Source organism: Vidua macroura, chromosome 5 (genome assembly GCF_024509145.1).
Source record: "Vidua macroura isolate BioBank_ID:100142 chromosome 5, ASM2450914v1, whole genome shotgun sequence".
Classification (NCBI taxonomy): domain Eukaryota; kingdom Metazoa; phylum Chordata; class Aves; order Passeriformes; family Viduidae; genus Vidua; species Vidua macroura.
This window is the reverse complement of record NC_071575.1, coordinates 40412476-40435479: the sequence shown is the minus strand read 5'-3', so window position 1 is coordinate 40435479 and position 23004 is coordinate 40412476. Positions and strand designations below refer to the sequence as shown.

The 23004-nt window shown below is 41.6% G+C and overlaps 1 protein-coding gene and 1 long non-coding RNA gene across 3 annotated transcripts in view; one reads left to right on the top strand and one right to left on the bottom strand.

The window, feature by feature from the left end:
• Positions 1 to 6020: 6020 nt before the first annotated feature.
• Positions 6021 to 10252, bottom strand: LOC128807623 (uncharacterized). The gene is made up of 3 exons (XR_008437215.1): positions 10075 to 10252; positions 7446 to 7617; positions 6021 to 6097 (listed from the first exon to the last, which is right to left on the bottom strand). It is a non-coding gene; the product is annotated as an uncharacterized LOC128807623 (long non-coding RNA).
• Positions 10253 to 18568: 8316 nt separating this feature from the next.
• The window catches only part of HMGA2 (high mobility group AT-hook 2), a 121748-nt gene continuing 117312 nt past the window's right edge, over positions 18569 to 23004 (top strand). The window contains exons 1-3 of one of the 2 annotated variants that reach the window (XM_053978917.1): positions 18569 to 18598; positions 19257 to 19488; positions 22258 to 22344. In XM_053978917.1, coding sequence (XP_053834892.1) covers positions 19378 to 19488; positions 22258 to 22344 — 198 coding nt within the window. In that variant the 5' untranslated portion in view covers positions 18569 to 18598; positions 19257 to 19377. Of the gene's footprint in view, positions 18599 to 19154; positions 19489 to 22257; positions 22345 to 23004 lie in introns of those variants that run through there. The other variant, XM_053978916.1, reaches the window with a different exon arrangement.

Sequence of the window (23004 nt, the reverse complement as noted above, 5' to 3'; positions counted from 1 at the left end):
AACCAGGTATTAAGGAACACAGGGACAAATAGCTTAATAGTCCAGGTGCATAACTTGCACTTTCAAGTCATTCTCTCACCCACGCCCATATAAACGATTTTATTCTCCTGAAAGCCAAGTCAAATGCACAATGCAATACAACCATTTTAACAGCATCAAAACTGCCTTTGTGTAGCTCTCCTTTTTTCTAGCTTCAAGGATTGCCTAAAGCAAGTGCAGTTCTCTGGGGGAACTATCAAGGTTTAGAAACCTTCAAAACAATTGCCAACCAAACACATTCAATTCCTGCTCAGTCAGCTGATTTGAGATAGATTTTACAGTGTAACTGTTTTGAAGAAAAGTGCTGGCAATGAGATAGCATCTCTAAGCAGAACTGCACATCATACAGAATAATGTTAAGGATTATGCTTACAGGCTAATCCTTGTTCTGTGTATTGCACTAGCCATTTGGAGTGTGGGCCACACTTACTTTATTTATTTAAAAAATACATTGCTCTTCCTTACAAGATTTTTATAAATCCTAGTAAATTATCTCTCTGGATGGTTCTAGGAGGCACATCACTAGCATTAATTAATTTTTATTTTCTGTAGAGAAAATGAGGCACAGCAGCTGTGCCTCTCACCCAAGATTTCCTAGATAATCTGAAAAAGCAAAAGCAAATGAGTCCAGATCCCATCCCACTTACTTGAATCCTCTCTGCTTTCCTTGCTACTATTCTGTCTTGCTCTTTAATATTTCAGATTAGTGTACAGTGTGTAGGAAAAGAGTTCATAATGAGATAGTCTTCCATGGAATTTTTCCAGGGTTCCACCTAGACATGGCATTTTTATTTATATTTTTACAGAAGGACTCTCCCTTACCCAGGCCTCACAAAAGTTTCTCTGATGGAGAGATGGGACAACTTGGGAGGTCTGTGTGAAGAACTGCATTTTGCTGGATACACTCCTGCTGTTAGCAAATTGCTCCAATGGGAGGACTAGCCAACTAACTCAGTCAACCTACTAAAATGGATTCCCTGTTTTATAGAGATGGATCCTCTCAGTTAACTCATCTGTAGGATTGTAAAAAATGAGAGACAGAGCACCAATTACGTGGGGGGAGTAAACAAAAGCTAATAGGTAAGGTGTTGTTTGGTACCAACAAAGGTTGGTGATTACCTGTTTGCTCTATCTCAGTTTTCATGCTTTCCCTATCTCTTCTCACTGATTCTGATTTTGATTCTGTAAACATAAACCAATCAAAAAGTTCCACAGGGAGCAAAGAAAGAACTCCTTGTAGATTAGTGTCAGTATTGTCAAAGAGAAAAAAAAGTACATGCAAACCCCACAAAGTATTCTCAGGAGCCCCTCATCAGTGTTTGCATTGTACCTGAGCTCTGTGAAATATGAATCCACTGCTCTTCACTGCTACCTGTACAAGTCAGAAACTGCCCAAGCAATTGGAAAACTTGGTCCTAAGTTACAGGCTTTGACTGGATGTTTCCTTCTGTCAGCTTTGGCAGACTATGAAAGTATACTGGCTTTTGGAACAGCAAGTTCATCATGGGAGAACCATACTACAGAATTGTATTATTTCTGCAGCTCTCTTCAAAGACAGGTCTCCGGTTCTCTCTCAAAGTTCATGAATATTCTCAGCTGGCTGATTTTGCTCCTGCTAGTTTTCTGGCAGCAGTACTGTTAAGTCAGTGAGTTTCTCACAGCATTGGATAGCTTTTGAAAGCTGGTCACATTTTTAGAAAGAGCAATGTGTAATTATATCTGTGTGGCTTTTTTCCCCTTTATTGTAGCTTGTCAAAGCAACTGATAGGTTGATCAAATCTGAACTCTGAGCTATAAAGGCAAGAAAGCAGGGCACAGATGGGTGATTTGTTGGAATGTCTGTCAGATGGGAAATCCAGTTAAGGCAAATTACAAGATAGGAACTGTTTATTGTATGCTTTTTTACAGGCTGTATGCAGTAGTGAACAATGCTGGGAAGACAAATATGATGCTTACTCTCTCAGGGTAACTGAAGGTCACTCAAATGTGAGTGGATTTTGCAATATGACTTAACATGGTAAACAGCTAGGTAAAGGAACTGACTGCTGCAAGTTTCAGACCATGAACTTAACAAGCACAAAAAAAGCAACTAGATGGTTACAATCATACCTATTCAGTTTAAAACAGTGAACAAAGAATGAGAACTGTAGAAATACAAACCCTCAATTTGTGAAGCTGAACTTGTTCTATTGGAAGTTATCAGTGGTTGATCTAAACAGTTAAGCACAGGAAGCATTATATGCCAGTAAATTGACTTCAAGCTTCATTCTGTTTGGGTTTGTGATCCTTCATCAGTCAGTGACCTTCTGGGAGATGGGATTGTACTCCACATCAATATGCATGTTCCTTAGTTACTTTCTGATAATTTAAAAGCCATGGTATGGCAGTTCTTGTCAGTGTTGCCAGCAACATCACTGACATCACTGAAAAATGGCGGCCTAGATGATTTTATGGTCAGCTCTGTAATGAGTATAGCTATCCAGGGCTGGAATGGGATTGAAGAAACTAGTCAATGTTTCATCTGAACAGCAAAATAAGAAAGAAGGAAAAAACCACTGTAATTTACAGACTCTTTGCCACAGCTCTGTGGGAAACCCATATCCTTGCATTTAGAAGTCATGGAGACACTTTTATTGTGTAGGTTTTTGTCGTCATACTATATTAACTGATCATTGTTTTAATTGTATAAACTCTGCTAGATTGCAAATAAGCTGTAAAATCATACCATGATATATATGACAAATAGATATTACATAGTATCGCTTCAATTAGTCTTGATTGTTTTTTGAGTCACTCTCTGAAGCCAGTAAGTCCCAGTCTTTTAAATCTGTCAGAAAAGACATCAACATCTGTTCTTACACAATTTCTGTGTGCCTAGCAGTGTCCTCTCCCAGTTTCTCACGTGAAAGACTCACTCTGTTGTGTAGGAAAACATCATCATCTCCTTGTTTACCATGCACTGATGCTTATTACAAGATGAAAACATTCTGCTGTTCTAGAGGTGAATTACTATATTGTATTTTATTGAGGAGAAAGACTGATGCAGATTGAGCATTGCATAATAGAATATTATTTTAAAATATACAATAAAACAAGCTTTGGATCAAAAGATTGTACTAATTTGTACTGTACCAGCTAAGCCTTTTTAGCTCCTATTTGGATAAAAGAATAGGATTTATATAAAGGTACGTCACTGGCTTGTAACTCAGAAGAAAAGTCTCCATTACAGACCTGTGTAATTTCAGACCTTGCATGGAAAACCCCAAACAAAATAAAATTAAATATCTGCCTGTTAGTATCTCAGGTTCCTTGGGTAGACAAAGGAATGCAGCCAGACTCCTGGGATACCTACAACCTGTAGACATGGGCAGCTAAGCCAGCACACCTTTGTAAATGCAAGCTGAATGACCTACATCCTTTCAGGTATGCAGTCACCATTCCGCAAGACCTGAAGAATTTAGGCTAGTGGTTTGGTTTTCAAAATGGTTCACAGATGCAGAAGGTCAGATCCAGTGAGGATTCAGGTGCCTAAAAGTTAATTCTTGCAACACCTGCCTTCTGACATCTGCTCCTCGGTGCTCGCTCTGTGCTAGATGCATAGTCTTCCTTTGCAGTAGGGGAAGAGCTGGCTTTCAAAACAGCTGACAAGTTAAGCTGCTCTAGAAGCTTGGAATTGGCCAGTTGAGAAATTTAAAGGACATAGGTAATACTGTACACCTGCTGCCCAGTGAATCTCATAAAGCCTGTTCCTCGAGGAACTGTTTCCATTCACTCTGCATCTGCAGCCTGGTACTTCTTGAAGCAGGTTATCAGTGTCCTTTCTTCAGGGCCCAGCACAGCTCATTTTTTATCTTCTGAATAAGATAGTTATCCAGTTCTGGTAGCCTTGCCATCTTGCCTTTGATATAATGGTTTGAGCACACACCTCCAACACAAAAGACCTGGGTCAATCCCCAGCTCTGCTGGTGGGGTTTCACACCCAAGAGAATTGCCTCCCAGCAGGGCAATCCAACTGCCAGATTAAGGACTACCGGAATGAGGGAGAAGATTGGCTTTCTGTATTCTTTCTGTAAGAGTTGTGCCATTGCAAGATGTAAATAAGAATCTAAGGCCAAGCGCGACTTCATTCTAGTGGTTAAGGAAGTTCCACTTGCTGTTTTCAGTATAGGTGCTGTGATCTAGGTGAAGACTACTTAACATTAACTGAGAAATATGAACAGTCTTGGCAGATAGGATGACCACTCAGGATTTCTCTCTTTGTGCTTGTTTTAAATGATTTACTTCATTTTTAGCCCTGTTAAAGGACAACCCTGCACATCTAAAAAAGCAAAGTTTCTGGCTTTCCTGTGGCACAGAAAGAGGTGTCTTATTTTTTTCAGTTAGATGCAGCTGAGCAGAGCTTTCCAGGGCCACACGTCTGTAAGGACCATTAGTTTGTATTTGTATTGGGTCCATGTCCTTTTCAAAGCCAGGCTAATACGGAACACTGGAATGAGTGAGGCTCCCCAGCACACCAAGTTCATGGCTCTGTGGCAGGCTGCAGGATACCTATGGTACTGAAAAGTGGCTAGATCTGAAAGCAGATCAAATGTCAACCTGATCCATATGTACAAACTTGAACTGGTGTGTGTATATCCACATGTACCAAATAACATTCAGAAAAATTAGACAAAGTTCAAGGATAGATAATTGAACAATAGAATTGTCAGCTGTCTTTCTATCTGCTGTGATATTCATGCATGTTAGTGAATTGTCTTTTCAGTTCATATGTCTGTCTCTAATTGTATTAGTATAACTCCAAATGGTCTAGAAAGAAATAGAGTGCAAGGAGCCTACAGCTGTCACCGCAAACTCACTTTAAGTCCCATTATAATGCACACGTAGTTTCTCTTGGAAACAAAATTTAAATAACCATGTCCTCTGAGACTAGGCACAAATATCTTCGTAAAGGACTTCTACAAGAATATTCTATTTGGTATTCCATGCAAATTTGTAGAAACACTTATCTCAGAGTTCAGATTTCTCAGACTTTTACTCTGTTTTGGTTTCACAGTGCTTGTCAGATAATAATGATAGACATTATAATAAGAAGGACAGCACTGCTCTTCCATTGGGCATAAATCTGAGGCAAATCCATTGGTGTCAGAAGTTTTAGCCTAGATTTGGTTTAGTGTACAGAATCTGTACCATACGTCTTATTTTTCTTTTGATATAATCCCATATATCCGGAAATAACAAAGCCATATCAAGCCCCAAATCAAGTTTTTAAAGATATCAGCTTTCTTTTACAATCTGGGTGGCCCTCACCATGTCTGGGAAAACATGAACCCAATGGCCCTGGTAACACATCACCTGCTTTTTTCCAGACTGCTGTAATCAATTTGTCTTTATCCACCACATTACCAAAAGACACTATTAAAATTAATATCTGTGTGTTCTCCCCAGAGGGTAAACCATCAGAGATCCTCAGGGTTTTGGAGGTTTTGTGGAGATGCAGAAGGCTTTAATTATGTTTAAAATAAGATCAAGTTTCTTCCCTACAGTAATTTCAGATACTTCTACCAGATTCCTGTAGGGCTATTTTGCACTCTGAAAACTTGATCAATTATCAACCTCACAAATTACATCTTTTGTTTACATTTTTCTAGAACATCAAAGAGTGTTGCTTTAAAACAGTGTTCCCAGGCTTAAATAATGATGTTTCAGTTTTTGCTTAAAGACTTATGATGATCTCTCCTGTAGACCCTGGAATGGTTTCGGCCTGAAGGATCTTACTTGCATTTAGGATTAGTTTTAAGATACTTGGTATTCTTTAAGAGTTGAATCCTGAGTATTTGCCTCAGGCAAAGCTATTAAAACAAATGGAGTTCTACCCAAGGAGTGGAAGAATAAGAATCAAGTTAAAACTTTAAATTTTGGCCCCAAGATACTAACATCTTCTAAACTGTCAGGAGAGGCAGTATTTTTTTATCTAAGGAATTTATTCCACTGTTTTGCTAAAACCCTTGGCAATGTAAGTGAAGGAAGGAGACTCAGTTCTTCTTGCAGATGCCTCTCTCTGCAAAAGAGATAAGACAGACATGCAAAAGAACATGTCTTTGGGCTACCATTCCTCTGATTGAATTTGAGGCATCTTCTTTCAAAATAATATCTCAGGAACATGAGCAGCATTCCAGAAATAAATTAAAGCATAAAACTCATTGCAAATGGGAAATGCGTGTTAATAATAAACCCACAACGAGACCTGTAATAAAGGATCTGCTTTCAGAGCAGAGCTGCCAGTAACTCTGCACCTGTGTCTGTCTACCTGTTTACTATGTTGTACTTGTCCATCATGTCTCAGAGTATTGTTCTGTGGAAATCCATGAGAGCACCTGGTTGTTGATTCCAAAAGGCAATTCTTAGTTTTCAAATACTGTAAATTTTCTTAGAGGAAATTAGCACATAAACATGGTTTGGCTTCTCTTAATATTCCATTTTAATAACTTCCTATATCTCCTTTTTATTACTTTTTGCAACATCGTATTTCTTGTATCTAATAACTAATAAGTGTTTCTTCAGTGTGTATTGTTCTATTGTTTTCAATGTTAAAAAAAAAAAAGTACTTTCTATAACTGGAGTTCCTACCCATGAACACCAACCACTTGAACCCCATTTTGCTTCATTCATACTGTTTCCCACACTCTCCTGCTCTGTTTACTACAGGGTTCTGTATCTCACCACCTGCCCTCTAAAGTCTTAAATGACAGCTAAATTGGGAGCATCCGTACACACTGTTCTATGAGTATCTAATTAAGCCTGAACACACTCCCTGTGGGTGTTGGTTATCCTCTGCTCTTCCTCCTCCTTTTTGCTGGGAACAGTCCCACATTTGACTTTCTCTACCAGACAAACAGAGGAGTTTTGCAGAAAGTTTGGAAGGTGTTCTGAATGACCAGTCAATCATCTGTACTGGTTAGATAAAGGACTACTCTCAAATTTAACCTATTACATCTGAATTCTGCCCAGCTTTCCTTCTCTTGGTGTATTCATGTAGATCTCCCTTAGCTGCTTGTAGGAGCCTAACTATTTTCTAGATCTCGTTCTTCCAAGTATGGTTGAAATTAGTGGATTGTTTCCTTAAAAGGACAGACTTAATAGGATTGCTGGTGGAGTGCCATCCATTTTTCAGGATGTAGTGGGGTTTCTTTTAAAAGCATACAATTCTGAGAAGGTTGTTCTTCCCACAGAACAAAATCAATTATCAAATCATGACATCAGAATCAAATTATCTTTCCCAAATATCCCTCTACTCTGCTGTTTTCCCCACACTATCTCTGTATTGAGATTCCAGAGTCCCTGCAAAATTAGTAGAGCCATATAGCTTGTCCTAAATGTTAATGTAATGCAATACAAATAGCACTTACCTTCAAAACTAAGATGGTTACAGTTGATTTCTCTGATCACTGCAGCAGTGGCAGAATCTTGCAAAAACAGTCTGGTGGTCACTTTAGGATCAAAACTGAGATGAATTTCAACTCCTTATTCCTTGTTTCATTAGTTTCCGCTCTTGATTCTGCTTTTCAAATCTATACAGCCCTATACAGCAAAACAAAACTCAAAGTGTCAATATATGCAGCCTGCTGATGAGACTCTGAAAAGAACTGGAGTATTCTGCATTCTGTCCATCAAAGTACATAATCTCCTTCTTAATTTTAGGCATGTGAGTAACTCCACTGAAAAGAACAGAATTACCTACTCAGCTGGGTCCTGGCCAAAGCACTGAGCCTGTGAAGTATTGAATTCTTAGTGAAAATAAGCTGTCTTGGTTGGAGTGAGAGAGACTTTTGGAAATAGGAGAGTATTATATTTCATGCAGCTCTGTTATTCCATTATTTAGTTATGCCAATTAATGCATGAATGTTCCATCAATTTTTAATTTTTTTTTGCACTTCACACAAAGTTCATGCATTTAGGAAAGTGTTCAATCTGTCAAACAGTATAATTCCAGATAATTATATTCTGTTTTAGAGGACATACACCCTGCAATAAACCAACATTCAAACATCTGGCATCTAGATTTTTGGGATTTCTTTACAATTTACACTCCAAGAATCCTGCTCAACTCAATGGAAGCATCTGTACTGATGTTACTGCACAAATATTACCTTATACATTGTCAGATGTATATAAATAAAGTTACTACTTCTCCAATTCTAATATGGATGTAGCACCTATTCTAACCTTTATTAAATAAAAGATAGTCTTTTATAAAACAATTCTATATGAAATTGTGACCTTTATTCTTCTATTTAAAACATTCATTACTAGGCTGACAGAAGTTTAAACATTTTGCTTTGAGGATGAAGAAAAAACTCTTTCTGTTTTTTAAATTCAGAGTTCATATTTTTGTAGAGATATTTACCTTTACAGACTAGACATTTTGACACTAAAGACTGTGTATGTCGTGTATATTTTACCAATTCTTGTTTGGAGTGGCTTGCTTTTGGCTATTCTGTAAAATATAAAAAAGTGGACCAAAATCAAGTAAATATACCCTGCAAACACCTTCCCGCATTGAAACATGTATCTTTTTCCACAAATATGGAATATTGTCTTTCAGTGGGTAGGATTTTGCCTCAATCGATGTAAAATTTCTGGTATCCATTTTAACCTATCAGGTAATGTAGAATTTTTTTCTAGAGGTGAGCTGAGAATCTCCAAGGCATTACTTGTTATACATATTCAGTCACACAGAAATATACCCTGGAACTTCCACTGGACTGCTGTGTATTAAATTGCTATATGGAAAAGCTATTTTGGATAATATGAAGAGGATTATATTGTGTTAATGTGTGCTTTTTTCCTTCCATCAGTAATTAAAATAGTTAGGTAGAAGGACCTATGTATGGTACTAAGTAGTACTTCAAAAGTGCAATAAAAAGTGCTTGAAAAATATTGTCAATAAATTCCCAGTAGTCTCATAACTGGGATAAATGACACAATTTTCTGCATTATGGACAAGAGAATTTTCTGTGAAAGATTTCTTCAAAGCCAGCCCTGGAGCTAGTCCAGGAGGGCAGTCTGTTCAAGAAAACAAACCTGAAGAAGAAAGAATTATGACGCATAAAACTGGTGCACCATCTCTTGCCCTTTCTGCCCATACACTGGAGTCAGTTCTGTATCAAAGGAAAAAAAAAAGTCCTAAGGAAAGTAAATAACTCCTTTTGCTTTGGGACGTTCTGGAGATTTTAGTGCCATTTGCTGCTGAAAGCAGAGGAAGGAATGATGCTCCAAGGACAGACTACAAAGTTTGGCCTAATAAATATGAATGGATATACAGGGCTTGATTGTTCTTTCACACCAATGAAATTCCATGGACTGAAATTAGGCCCACTAATTACACAATATACTTCTGTAAATGATTTGTAACTCTGAAGTGAATGAACTGTAATATAACCTAAGGCACAATGTGCATGTGCAGCCTGGCCCCTCAGGCATGTGTTAATAGTAACACAGCTTGTCATCATGTGTTTTTAAATTTTTAAATCTAAATAAAATATAACACTTCATGTAATAAGTACTTTAAATGGCAGATGTGTAATAAACATCTCTATTTATGACAGACTTAAGCAGCAAAACATAATGAGGTGTGGTTCTGGTACAAATTTTGCTTCAGGTTCACTTTGTACTTTTAACCACCTTCATTAATTACACAGCTAAGATCATGCCCTGGAGAGCTTTCATTTTCTTGTGATTATATAATGGTCTCTTACTGATATCATTATTCAAAAAAAATAAATAAAAGATTAGGAATGTTTTCAGATCGAGCTTTTAAGTATAAAGATTTGTTAAACATATTTTTACCAAATCTGATCCACAACTGAAAACATCTAAAGATGTTTCTTTGCCTTAGGTAACCATGCAACTTTTCCTCTGTGTTTGCACAACCCTTTCTCACATATACGATTTCTGAATGACTGCCATGACCCTTTTTTCTGTAGACCAGAAATGTCTTCATTTTCATAATGGCCCTGGAAGATAGGGAATACTCACATCTGTGTTTTCCTGATAGGGCACAGATTTTCATTCTTGCTTGGCTAAGTGGGAGGTAGGCATCCAAACACTTCCAAGTTGTTGTGTGTATGTGGTTTGCCCTAGGTCAGGCAAGAATGAACAGGAATTTTCTCCGCTTCCTGAGTTCCCAACTGATGCTATAAGCTCTGGACCTTCCTTTGAACTCCATGTATGCACATAGGGAAAATGGACAAAAAGCAACCCAATTATTGAAGAAGCACAACAGGTTTGAAACATGATGACCTTACACTGTAGGAAACAGGTTCTCAACCTATGGAGTGCCAGCTTTTGTGGCAGGTGGGACAATTTATCAGGCCCACAGCCTGTTCCCATAGCCTTCTTCCCTGGGTACAGCTCTGGAGCATGTAAGGAACGGGCTGTGTGTCAGATGAATCGTTCTGGCAGCAGCCACTGCTCCCACCCGGCCCCAGCCTTTGCTGATGGCTGCTTGACTGCTCTCCCATCGCACAAGGGTTACACATCTGGGATGTGACAGGACAATGACCTCTGGGCAAAATGGTGGCTGGAAGCAGCTGCCATTGCTGGAAGCGCTTATTTAGGGTGCAGCTGGCCCTGCTCCTGGCTCCGAAGCCATGCAGGGCAACGAAGGCAGTGAGGCACAGGCCGAAGGACTCTCTGCTGCTGTGGCTACAGCTTGCTGCCTGCAGCCCTGTTTGCTGGGGCAGCTCAGAAGTGGGGAGCGACTTGACTGCACGGGTGTGCAGCAAAGCCAGAGCGGCCAGGGAGCCTGGGCATGGAGCTCCTGTGCATGGAGCTCCTGTGCTGTCCTGCTCCCACTGCAGCCAGTGATGCAGCACACCTGGCTGGGAACCACAGGCACCTCTGCATTTGTGCAAAGTTTTGGTTAGAAAGACTGCACGTAGATTGCACCTCTGGATGGGGATGGTTGTCAGGCAGATAGCAACCCCAAATGTTCTCTGTTGTCACTCCACTGGCCAGTCTGTGTCTTTCTGTTCCATACTAGTTTCCTTCCTCCAGGCTTTATTTTGTTGACAGGTTTGTTTTGTTCTAGCCATATTAGAATGGTTTTAAGGCTTCAGCAGGCAACACAAGATCTTAAAGGTCTTAGTTTTAACACACATTCACAAAATATCCATTAATTTAAGTGAGAATGCTGAATTTACCACCTTTTGGAATATGTACTAAGAATTTACTGTAGTGTAAATAATTTACTCCATACTTTGTGAAAGTAAGTATAGTGGAAAATTATATTTAGCCTCTAATTTCTAAACTAAAACAGCAATATTCTCCTCTGGTGTAATATATTTTCCAGTCATGTGATGAAGAGAAGCATTTTTTTCAGCTGAGCTCACTTAAAGTTCAAAAGATAAATATATCACAATGACAAATTGCAAAATGCTATTCATACATTTAGGTAAAAATGGTTCCCTCATTTGTTTGTATTTCACATAAACTGTATTACTGTAATTTCCAAAGAAAATACAGTACAAAATAATTCTGATTAAAAATATAAGTATTGTTAATGGACCAAAGCAGAAATTTATCTTAGCTTGTGGGGGGGAAAAATATATATATAGAAACTATATGTCTTATATGTCATATAGAAACTATATGTCTTTGGGTGAAATTCATTCTAGCAGAAAATTATATCCTAATCTCCAGCCCAGGGCCCTACAAAGGTGGGACATAAGTGGAGTAGCTAGTGCCGAGTTTTCTGCATCTGTTCTGTTCTGTTCTGGGTGGTTGAGAACATCTCCACATGGGAAAGAGGTCTGAATTTACAGCACTGACAGGCTGTCTTAAGACTTGTCCACAATGAGAAGTTGAAAGAAATTTGAGAACAAATTTGCCCCACTCCTGTGACTCCATACGTGCATCTGTGAGGACACCCAGCCTGCTCTGAGTGTGAACTGGTTTATCTGATGGGCTGTGAGGTAGGACACACTTGCTGGGCACAAAATCAGTCCATGCCTGTCTGTTTGCCACTTAAATGCATCCTCCACATGTGGAGTAACAGGCGGGTGTCAGACACCCACTACAGCAGGGCTACTGATTTCATTTTGTCCTGGAAGTAGAGAGGCATTTCTCAGTTACTTCCTCCTAAGTGTCTAGCCTAGTTCTATATTAGAACACTGTGACTTCTATGATTGTTTTGATTAAACCTTATGGTTTGGCAAATGACCCTTTTCCTGCTTTTTCCTTAGATCACTTATTTATCCATATTACCTGCTGAAGACCGTACAGAGAACATGCAGATCTTCAGCAGGTAATGAGCTTTAGGTATAATGACTTTCAGATGCTGCCTTAGTTTCATCTCCATGCAGCTTACCACTGACTGACATGTATGACTCAGGTCAAAAGATATACACTTAGAATACAAGCAAAAATGAGTAAATGTGACAACAATAAATCTGATCTGTAAAATTATATAGCAACAAAAGTTGAATGAGTGATATATTGTTAGAATATGTAAGAATAGAGTAACATGTTGGCATCAGAAATACTACTTATCACACATAGAAGGTAATGAAGTGGAGGTCTATAATGTCAGTGCTCAATTATTTTTATCACTTTTATGTTATCAGTTCAGAAATCCCTTACAGAATTGGTATACCCTGGTTTCTCTTTCCAAGCAATTCTATGCACCCTGTCTTGCTTCCAACACATACGAATGTTCTCTCTTTCTCACACACACACACAAAGGATTCTATAACAACAGGACCATTATAGAGAATGATCTAAAACATGTGGACTGCAGCCAATATTTAGATATGGTATAGTAAATTCTGGAAGGTATAAAAAGGAAATAACTGAACTCATTGCAGAGAAAAATGAGCCAGTCTTAAGTAGTTTTAATCACTGAGTTTCATATAAAGCCATATGCAAGATACTGAACCTAATTTTGAAGGGAAAAGGAATAAGGGTAAGGGAGAAGAGAAATCCAGTTCCACTGGGATTTGGGATGGGAGTTGTTTAGCATTTTCTTAATAACCCTTCAAGAGATTAACAAAAACATTTAAGCAAACATATAAACATATTTACCAAGCTGTATGACAACTGTGATCTGACAACCTTACCATGCATCCTTACAGCTCAACCTGAGCTAAAGGGTAGTCAGTATGGAGCTGCTCCTTCCTTCCACAGACAGCTGTCACACCTGCATTGCAGACAATTCAGTTATTGTGCCCACTCCCTTTGTCCAAAGGGATCTCCAGGAGTGAGAAACCATCACAGCAGTATCAGGAATGAAGGAGGAGTGAGCCACTTCCTTTCCCCTTTCTCAAAATACTCAGCTGTATCCAAGTTTCTGCCAAATCAGTTTTGCTCAACATCTGAACACCCTGAGCTAAGCTCTAGTGCTCACCACCACAGCTGGGAGGCTATGGATTGCATCTCCTCTGGGTCTGTCCCTTTGCCATTTCCCTGGGCGGGTATGTTGAGCCTCTGTAGATATTCATAGGCATATGCAGTTGCCCAGGATTCTGTAAATAGCTGTGTTCTATATTTGTATAAGGTGTCATGCATGAATTGAAACCTGCTTGTCATTAATCAGAGGCTTTAGTGAGCTAGAATTTTTCACTGAGATTTTTGCTGAGCCTGGGCTTCAACATTTTCACACTTGCAAACTGCACTTAAAAAACCTGATTGCCAGCATCTGTCTGATAAATAGTGGTTCAAAAGTGTAACAAATGCCAAACAACACTTCCTTGTTTTAGTTAGTGTTGGACATGGATGTAGAAGAAGGATAGAGAGGGGCTTTTTAGAAGTATTAGTCTTACTAAGCAGAGGGTGAACCACCCATTTCATCAGCCTGTTTCATAACTGCTTCCTAAAGTACATTGAAATAAGTGGGACTGATTCTGCCAACTCTGCTCATTCAAAATAGAACTTCACTCCCTCAGAAATCAGTCTGAGTCTTCATGGTGCTGCTCTGCACAAATAAGGCTTTACTTGTTAAGTAGGAAAAAAAGCAAAATTCCTGGTGAACCGTAACTCCAGCCATAAATTAAAGAACTGGATCTGCATAAAGAAATTAAAACCAAAAACAAATTTCAAAGTTTCCACACTTGAAAGGACAAATTTTGAATTACTGAGTGTATTAATCAATGAAAAGACGCTAACAGAAAATTGTCTCTCCCTACACACGTCTTCAAGTCCAGAGCTAGTAAGAACTAATGAGCAGAGGCATTTCTTTGGGGGTGATAGGAATACCAGTTTGCTGAGATGAAGTACTGTGTACTTAATACAGAAATGCAAAAAGTACCTTCTGGACTGAAAGAAATCCCATTATGAATGGCGACAGCTTGGGTGCATAGCTGCTGAGATGCAGTGGAAGTATGTTTTGGCCCAATAGGTGGCTGTGTTGCATTTTGAAGCAGTTTCTAGGTTGGAGAATTGTTATCAAATAATCCCATGTGGACTGATTTCCACTGCAGCTGCACCAGAGTTAGCAACAATGGGAACCTTAGAATAGACAGCTTTCAGTTCCAGCAGCCGTTTTCAGCACTGTATCAGTTAACCCTGCTCTGAGGAGGGTTAATTGACACAGTACTGCAAATGGCTGACTAGATGAAAACTCATATATTATGCCTCCCAACATCTCTTAACAATTGTGCAGCTGCATTCATATTGGCAATGGTGGGAATTTCGAGGAGGGGAGAAATTCCCCAGTGCAGACAAAGCCTGAGAGTGAGCCTTAATATTCTTTTCTGGGTCTTTTTTGTCAGTCACAGTCATGCTTCCCTAAAACATTCTCAGAGCCATCTCCAGGTTGCTGATTATGAAGCAACAGCCACTGTTGGTCCCACTAGCTGCATGAAAAGAGTGGAAGAATGGTGATACACCCTGGCTCATCTCATAAGTGCACTCAAGGTTCATGTGTTTGCTCTTCTCCTCTCTCTTGTATCCCCACAGGCAGCACTTTCTAAAAGAACCAGGGAAAAACAAAAATTAACTTTCCCCACAAATATAGACAATGTTTGCAAGATGTACTTCTCCTGCACTGACTGGTTCTCTAGCAGCAGAGTATCAGGATTCCCAGGATTCCCTGAGTACCCATTGTAGCCTTTAACTACATAAATATCTTTGGTCTCTCTGGTTGGCCAAGTGAAATACCTACTCAAAATACAACCCTTCAGACATGGCAGCCTCTAACCCTGGTAGGCCAAGGCTGTTCCTCTAAGGAGTTTTCTGAGGTAGTGCAGAGCTGTAAGCTTCTTGAAATATGAAGGAAACAGTCAAAAAATTCTTCTAAATTTTACTGCTCTCCCACTCCTGGCAAAACATTTCTTTCAGAGTTAAAAAAATTGCTGCTTCCCCTGAGCTAAGGCCTTAAACTTACTATCACTGCCCCTTTTGAGTAGTTTGCACTCCATGAGAACTAGGGTGGAGAAAACAGGACCCACTAGAGCAGAACACAGGGGTGTCCTGACTCTGCCCTCCTATGTATACAGTGAGCGGGCATTATAAAGTTGGTGACACACTTCCTATCACACAGATGGCATCACAGATGTTCAGTAGCACCTTGTAAAAAATAAAGACGTTCTCTCCTTGTGTAAAGCGCTACCAGCTGAGACCATCTGAGCTAACAGACTGGTGGAGTTAGTTGTACTTATGTATGGGTTATGTTAGGTTGCTATCTATAGGTGACATCTCCCTGTGATCATACAGCATGGTTTCTTCTGCATCCGTGGGCTTTTGGGAAAGGAAACAGATGAAGAAGTGAGCAAGGGAAGCTATTTATTGCTGCTATTTATAATCTCCAAGGCCTATTTAACCTGTAATTTTCTGTTTTTCTAAAGAAAGATATTTCCTGAAACCTTGGTTCTTTGTTCTGATGCAAAATTTTACTGCTGCTATTAGAATGCACAATTGAAAAAATCTCCTCTGGGAAGAGAGGCAAATGAAACCTCTACAAGCCATCACACTGATTACAGAATAACAAATGGCCTCTTTGTAAGTGTTCTGGGTTTGGTAGCAAAATCTGCACATTATTTTTCATTGTCTTCTTCTTAATTTTCTAGGAAGTTCCTCTGATTTCTTTGGAAATGCCCCGAGTTTAAGACTCATGGAGACTAGAAATCAGGCCAGATTTTATTATGAATGGTTCCGGAAAACAAAACAAAAACAAACCAAAACAAAACAAAAAAAAAGCACTGATAATTAATACTTCTGTTAATAGAACAAAGCTTAAATCCCAGACCAAAGCTGGTAGAAAGTAGAAAATGTCTACTCTAGTGATTTTGCAGTAGTCCCTTTGATTAATTATACAGTTGTATTCACTGGTGTTTGCACTGAATATTGTGCAAATACAGCTATACTGTCAGAAAATTGATTGGAACAGTGGAAGGAACAGCTACCACATCTCTTTTGGGAAGGAACCTGGAAAAAAAATGAAAAGCTGTTTCTGGCTCCTCAGCTTCCACCATCTACTTGAGGAAGTCAGGCTTTCTGGGTTCTGAATGTCATGTTGCTTACCTGGGTTAAGGTACTCCGTATATAGATGACATAAGAACAAGTTTTTTGATGAGTCTAGACAGCTCTGTATCCACAGAGTTGCCATAAGGAATATCACATTGATTTATTGTCTAAGCACTTTTGGTTAAGGAGGGAATCAGGATAGTTTCAAATCAATGAACGACCTATAGTTGTTTAGATCCTGGATATTGATTATTATGATGGTGAATCTGTAGTCAGACTGTAGAAACACCCAAACTCTGTTGTGCTTTTCTTGTCCAGAACAGCTTTCAAACAGTGAGCTTAGGAATACTGATCTCATGTGAAAATTATTTGCTTATGGCTGTATGTAAAAAGTCTTTGAACTATAGTATTTTTACTAGAAATGCTCAAGGGAAGACTAGTGGTACAATTAATAGCCCATACAGGATGATTCTGTAGAGACAGATGTTTTGGAGCAACAGGCTTTTACCAATTGCATGTAACACTTTCTTCCAGAGAAATGGACACATGAATATGCTTTAAAGAGATTAATGGACGTTATAAAAGTTATGTGCTGCTGCATTTTAAACTAAAGACTTCACAATCTCTACTTGGAATCCCGATCGCATACAGCAGCTTAATCTTTTGATGTATAGAATAGATGTAGGGCTCTATGGATTTCTTAATGGTGTGATAGGAACTGAATATTTTACAAAAGGCAGTGGGACTACAAGGGTTTTCTGATAGCTGTTAGATTGAACAGGTGGACTATGTCTATCTTCCATAGCTGGTTGCTTTTGGGGATGGGAGTGAAGCAGGCTTTGGGATTCTTGTGATTGGATTAAGAACACTTTGGCAATATTTTCAGCCTTAAGAAGTGTTCTAGGATTACTCTTTCTTTAGCCCATCTGTCTGCAGTGTACTTTTTCTATTCCACAGAAAATAACTCAGCTGTCTCCTCAGCACAGTCCTTCCTGGTCAATGACTGCATGTGTTTGATTGTAGTAACTTTCTGCCTGATCAGTAGACATCAGAATTTATAAGGTGTCAAGAAAACTGGCTGTATTTCGATAGCTGCTGGCACAAGGAGTGTTGCAGCAGTATCTCTGCCCTCTTCAGTATTATATACGATAATGCAGCTTTTCATTCTGAGCGCTCTCCTGTGCTTGTCCAGCCCCGAGTAGGAGAGAAAGGATGTCACCAGACATTTACTACAGGGGTGGCTGTCAGCCGAAGTGCGAGACCTTGACGGGGGAGTGGGACTGGATGAAATGCCCAAGTTGCACATGAAGCCCAGGTGTGAACATTTTTTTGGGGGCACGCACAGACAGCGGGGTCCTCCCTGGCCGTTGTGGCCATCTCCTTGTGGCCACAGTGGAGGAGCGTCTGACCGTGGCTGGCACGGGAGAGGACCGAGCACCGAGCGGAGGGAGAAGGCAGTGCTGGACATCCTGCCTAGGGGCTCTGGGAAGAGGCGCAGCCTGCGGCCGCGCCATGCTCGTAGGAAGAACAATGTCGGGGCAGGGCCCTCCGCAAGGTCATTCCCCGTGCCGTCACCCTCCCGGCAGGACAGCTCCGACCCGCTGTCGGGTTACACCGCCCACATCTTACCGCGGCGGCGGCCGTCTCGCGAGGCGCCCAGTCCGCACCGCGATGGCAGCGCCGGCCCGGTGGCCGCACCTCCGGCGGGAGAGCCGCGCTCCCGGCGGCCGCCCGCGGACGGAGGGCGGCGGGCGCGTCCCGGGGCGGCCCCGGCCCGGCCGCCTTTGTTCGGCGGGGCGCGCACGTGCAGCGGGCGCGCAGCCCCGCGCGGTGGCCGCGGGCGCGTGCGGGCCGGCGAGCGCCGGGCCCGGCCTGGCCCTTTAAAGCCGCCGTGGCGGCGCGGCCGGGCCGGTGCGGAACACGTGAGGCGGCGGCGCGCTCTGCCGCCGCTGCCCCGGCTGCCGTGCTGCTCGTGTTTTATCTGGCCGACCGCCAGCCCCCCATCGCCGGGTTTGCGCTCTGCCTCCTTTTTTTTTTTTTTTTTTTTTTTTTTTTTTTTTTTTCTTTCCCTACAGCCCCCTCCTGGTTTTTCCACCCACGGGTAAAAGTGGCTTTTCTTTTCTTTTTCCTTCGTTTTTGTTGTTGGTTTTGGTTTTTTTCCCCCTCCCTTAACCCTCATCCTAGTTTAGTCCGTGGGCAGGACTCGCATCATAATATTTCCAGTCCCAAGAGCTCGCATCACAGACACGAACCTAGGACCGCCCGCCCCCCTTTTTTTTTCCCTCCCAATCTCCCAAATCGTTTTATTATTATTATTTTTAAATGATCACTCCTTTTGCGCGCTGCTCCCGCTGCTGCCGAAATCCCCGTCTTCCCAGGGTGCATGCTTCTGGCAAGATTGTGCAGTGTTCTCAGTCCATTTTCAGTGTGTCTTATCTTAATTTGTCCTGATCCGATCTAAGCGCGATAGCCACCACTTGCTTTCAATTTGCAGGACTTTTTTTCCTCTTCTTGGTTTGCTCCCGACTACCCTCGGACTATTTCCCTCTCTCCTTGCATTTCCAGGGCTGCAATTTACTCAGCCTTTTTTTTTTTTTTTTTTTTTTTTTAAACCTCTCCTCTTTTGAATTGTTTCATGCTACTAACTATTCCTAAATTGTAAGAGAGATTCATTCCCCCTCCTCTTCCACCACCACCAACACCACTACCACCATCACCTCCTCCTCCTCCTCCTCCCCTTCTCTTCTCCTTTTTGGCAGCACCAGGACGTCCGGTGTGGTGGTGGCAGCGAGCAGCAAAAGCAGCAAGAGCTCGTTTTGATTCCCCCCCTTCCAAGGTGCTTTGGAGAGACTGGTTTCAGGCTGAGCAGCAGAAGTCACGATGAGTGCACAAGGTGAGGGACCCGGTCAGCCTTCCACTGCTGCCCAGGAGCAACCTGCAACCGCAGAGCCTCAGAAGAGAGGACGAGGCAGACCCAGGAAACAACCACAAGTCAGTATCGTATAGATACGTAGAGCCGCAGATCTATAGTGTTATAGGCATGTACATGTACGTATTGTGCTCTAAGGAGTCCTGGCGACGGGGCGGGGGGGCTTTGTTGTGCGCTGCTTCCCGGCGAGGTGGTGCAGAAGCGCAGCGAGGGGCTCCGGCGGGCGCCCCGGCGGGGGGACCCCGGAGCGACGGGGCGCTGCCTGTCCGTGGCTGAACCGCGGAGCCTCCTCGGGACTTTCACTATTGTGCAGGGAGCAAGCTGGGGCTTTTCAATGTAAATGGGGAACATGGAGCAGCGTGGCTCCGACCAACCAGCGCTCGCTGGGTCAGTTCGAGCTGATTTTGAAATTGCGAAAGCGAGGAGCAGGGAACGGGGCTCTCCTGTCTCCCTCCTCTCTCAGCCCTCGCAGTATCTCAATCTGTGTGCGCGCGTGTGTGTGCATGTGTCGGGTCCCACCGGGCGCTGCTGCCGCCTCCGATCTTGACCAGCCCAACCCCTGAACTGCCCCTAGATGCTGGGTCTGGGGGAGAGGAGATTGACTAGAAAGGCTTTTTTTCGCCTTTCTCCCCCCACCCCCGGATTCCCCCCCCCCTTCCCCACCTCCCCCCCTCGCCCCCCTCATCGTATCGAGAGAGGTGCCCCGTTGCCGATGGAGGTGGGGGAGGTAGCCGGAGGGGGCTTGCCCTGTATTTGCAACACCTTTTGCCTTTGCTCCGGCGCTTTCCCAGGCAGGTCGAGGCGGCGGGAACTCTGCCGTGTCTGAACGCGGGGAGCGGAGCCCTGTGCTCCTTTCCACCCACACCCACAGCCTCCACCTGGGCCTCGAAAGGGGCGCGCTGGGCTCCCCTTTTTGACTTGCAAGATCTGAATTCCCGCTAAGGTTGCTAGATCCGTGTGTTATTCCCACCCCCACCCCCTTTCCCTTCCTTTCCCGAAGTGCCATTGTCGCATCGCCTGGAGCTGCCGAGCCGCGCTCAGCCCCTACCGCCGGGCGAGGGGCCCGGGGGGAGCCCCCGCGCCCTGCAGCCCCTCAGCCGGCGCCGCCGAAGGAGGATTTTGCCTGCGGATGCAACCAATTAATCCCGCAGCTCGGCGGGGGCAGCGCGAAGCCGCCCGCAGCCTTTTCCCTGCCTCCCTTGGAAGTCACGATTGAGAAGCAGGGCTATCCGTAGAGCTCATTTTAAAGCGAGCGTCCGCGGGCTTTAAACGTGTTTACTTCCCATTCATTTGGAATCAGCCCCACTGCCACGAGAGCCTTCGAGGGGCTCGAAACATGGAGAGAGCTCAGCAGCAAAGCCCTGAGCCGGGGGAAACCCGGCTGCTTTGCTTCCTTCCCCTCCCCCGCCCAGATATGGTCCTGTAAATTTCACAGAAAGTACGTTTTTTTGGGAAGCCATAAAAGCAGAGACCCCCGATACCTCTCTCTGCCCTTGGTGACACTCACTCCATCGGTCCGGTGACTGTGGGCTCTGTACCCCATCTGCTTCACCCCCTTGATTGCCCCCGACCAGCCCCAGCAGCCAGCACCCACCGACCCTGCTGGCTTGTGCCAGGGGTTCTTCTTTTTTCTTTTTTCTTTTTTCTTTTTTCTTTTTTCTTTTTTCTTTTTTCTTTTTTCTTTTTTCTTTTTTCTTTTTTCTTTTTTCTTTTTTCTTTTTTCTTCTTCTTTTTTTTCATTTTTAAATTTTATTTTTCTTTTTTTCATTTTCTTTTTTTTTCCTAATTTTTTCCCTCCTGTAACATTTGAATGTGTGGAAGTGAGAGAAAAACGCGTCTCCTTCAACGTGCTCAGCCCAGATGTGCAGTGCCTGCGGGGTTCGCCACTGAGCTGCAGCACTTGGGGAGTCCCCTTGCGAGCCTCCCCTTAACCTACCCGGGAATTATGAAAGCTGAAGGGCTTTAAACTGGTTTAAGTTAACAAACTGTACTTAATTAGTTCTACTGCATCCTGTAATATGAATGAAATGTATAATGTTCAAGACAAGAAGAGTTTTATAGTGTTTATGATTCACTTAATAAATATTTGGAATCTGAATTCTTAGTAATTCATACCGAGTTTTAAGGACTGGTTATTTACTGGCAGGCAAAAGAACTAGTTAAGAAAATAGCTAAAATAACCAATGTCGACTCATTTTCAAGTTGGGGTTTTGTTTCATATTTTACTTTGGTCGAGTTTTTTTGGCTTACAAGTGTTCTATTTGAAGAAACGTTTAAATTTGCATGTTAATACGAATCCATTTTCTTTAGAATAGGTGTGAATATAATGCCGACTGCAGAACAACAACAACAAAAAATTGCCCCCTTGAGAGAGAAGTAGTCTCATCTTACTTTAAAATATTCTGGTAGTTAACTTTTTTCCCCCAAAAAGCTTGTGCTGGAAACGTGATAATTGTATCTTGCTAAAATTTGCAATGAAATTGAAATTAAATGGGTAACTGGGTTATTTTTTAAATAACTGCTCTTATATGAGGGAAATCATAGCCATCTTTAAAAAATGTGTTTCCTGCTATAACTTACATGTTAGAATATTCACACTTTCCCAAGTTTTTCTATGCAATTGCAAGAGAAGTTAAACTCATTTATTGTGCAAAATATATTTTTTCCTTTACCTGGAGTTGCTAATTTTTTTATGTTGCATTTTAAGATTACGTTATTTAAAGACACTGTTAATTCATATGTTTTAAGCAACTTGTCAGCTTAGTTTATCCTTTAGAACATCTGGGTTAGTTGTAGCCTCTTGCCACAATAGCATGTTTTCCTGTATTTAGGAACCAACTGGTGAACCATCTCCTAAAAGACCAAGAGGAAGACCCAAGGGAAGCAAAAACAAGAGTCCCTCTAAAGCAGCTCAGAAGGTGAGATTATTAAAGAGAAAAAATTACTAATGCTGTTTTTTTATCAGCTGGTAGCAAAAAATCCAGTAATTTAGGCTGTGAAGTGTGGGATTGGAACTCTTTTAATAATGGACGCTACATAAAACATGAATTTCACATTTTTAAAATTAGAATTAACATCAAGACCCTAAGTACAGAACCTGTAAGGGCATCTTTTTTAGTAGTCTACAGATTAGTGAAATAACAATGTATTTCATGAGAAACCATGAGATATCCTGTATCTAGTAAGGAAATCAATGTTAAGGATATTATTTTCTTCATTAAGATTTTTGTAAGAGGAAGATTAATTTCTTGCCCACTTAAAGTTGTTACTACTACAGACCAAATCTGTATATTAAAGCTAAGTTCTTTGTCAAACATAAGTTAATTAGGAGTAAATCCAATTATGTGTTGATGCAAATAAGTGCATATATTGAAATTTACGGCTTTAAAATGTGATGGTAAAGTAAACTTTGAGTTACAGTAAAAACCTGTTATATCTTATTTAGTAATCAGTTTCAAAGAGACTTTTACTGGAAGTGGTTTTAGTGTTCTGAATCACTGTTTCTGCTTGGTGATGGGACCAAACTTTATTCTGGTGGTTCTGATTGCCTTCAGCTACAGGAGAAGCTCCCTGGAGTC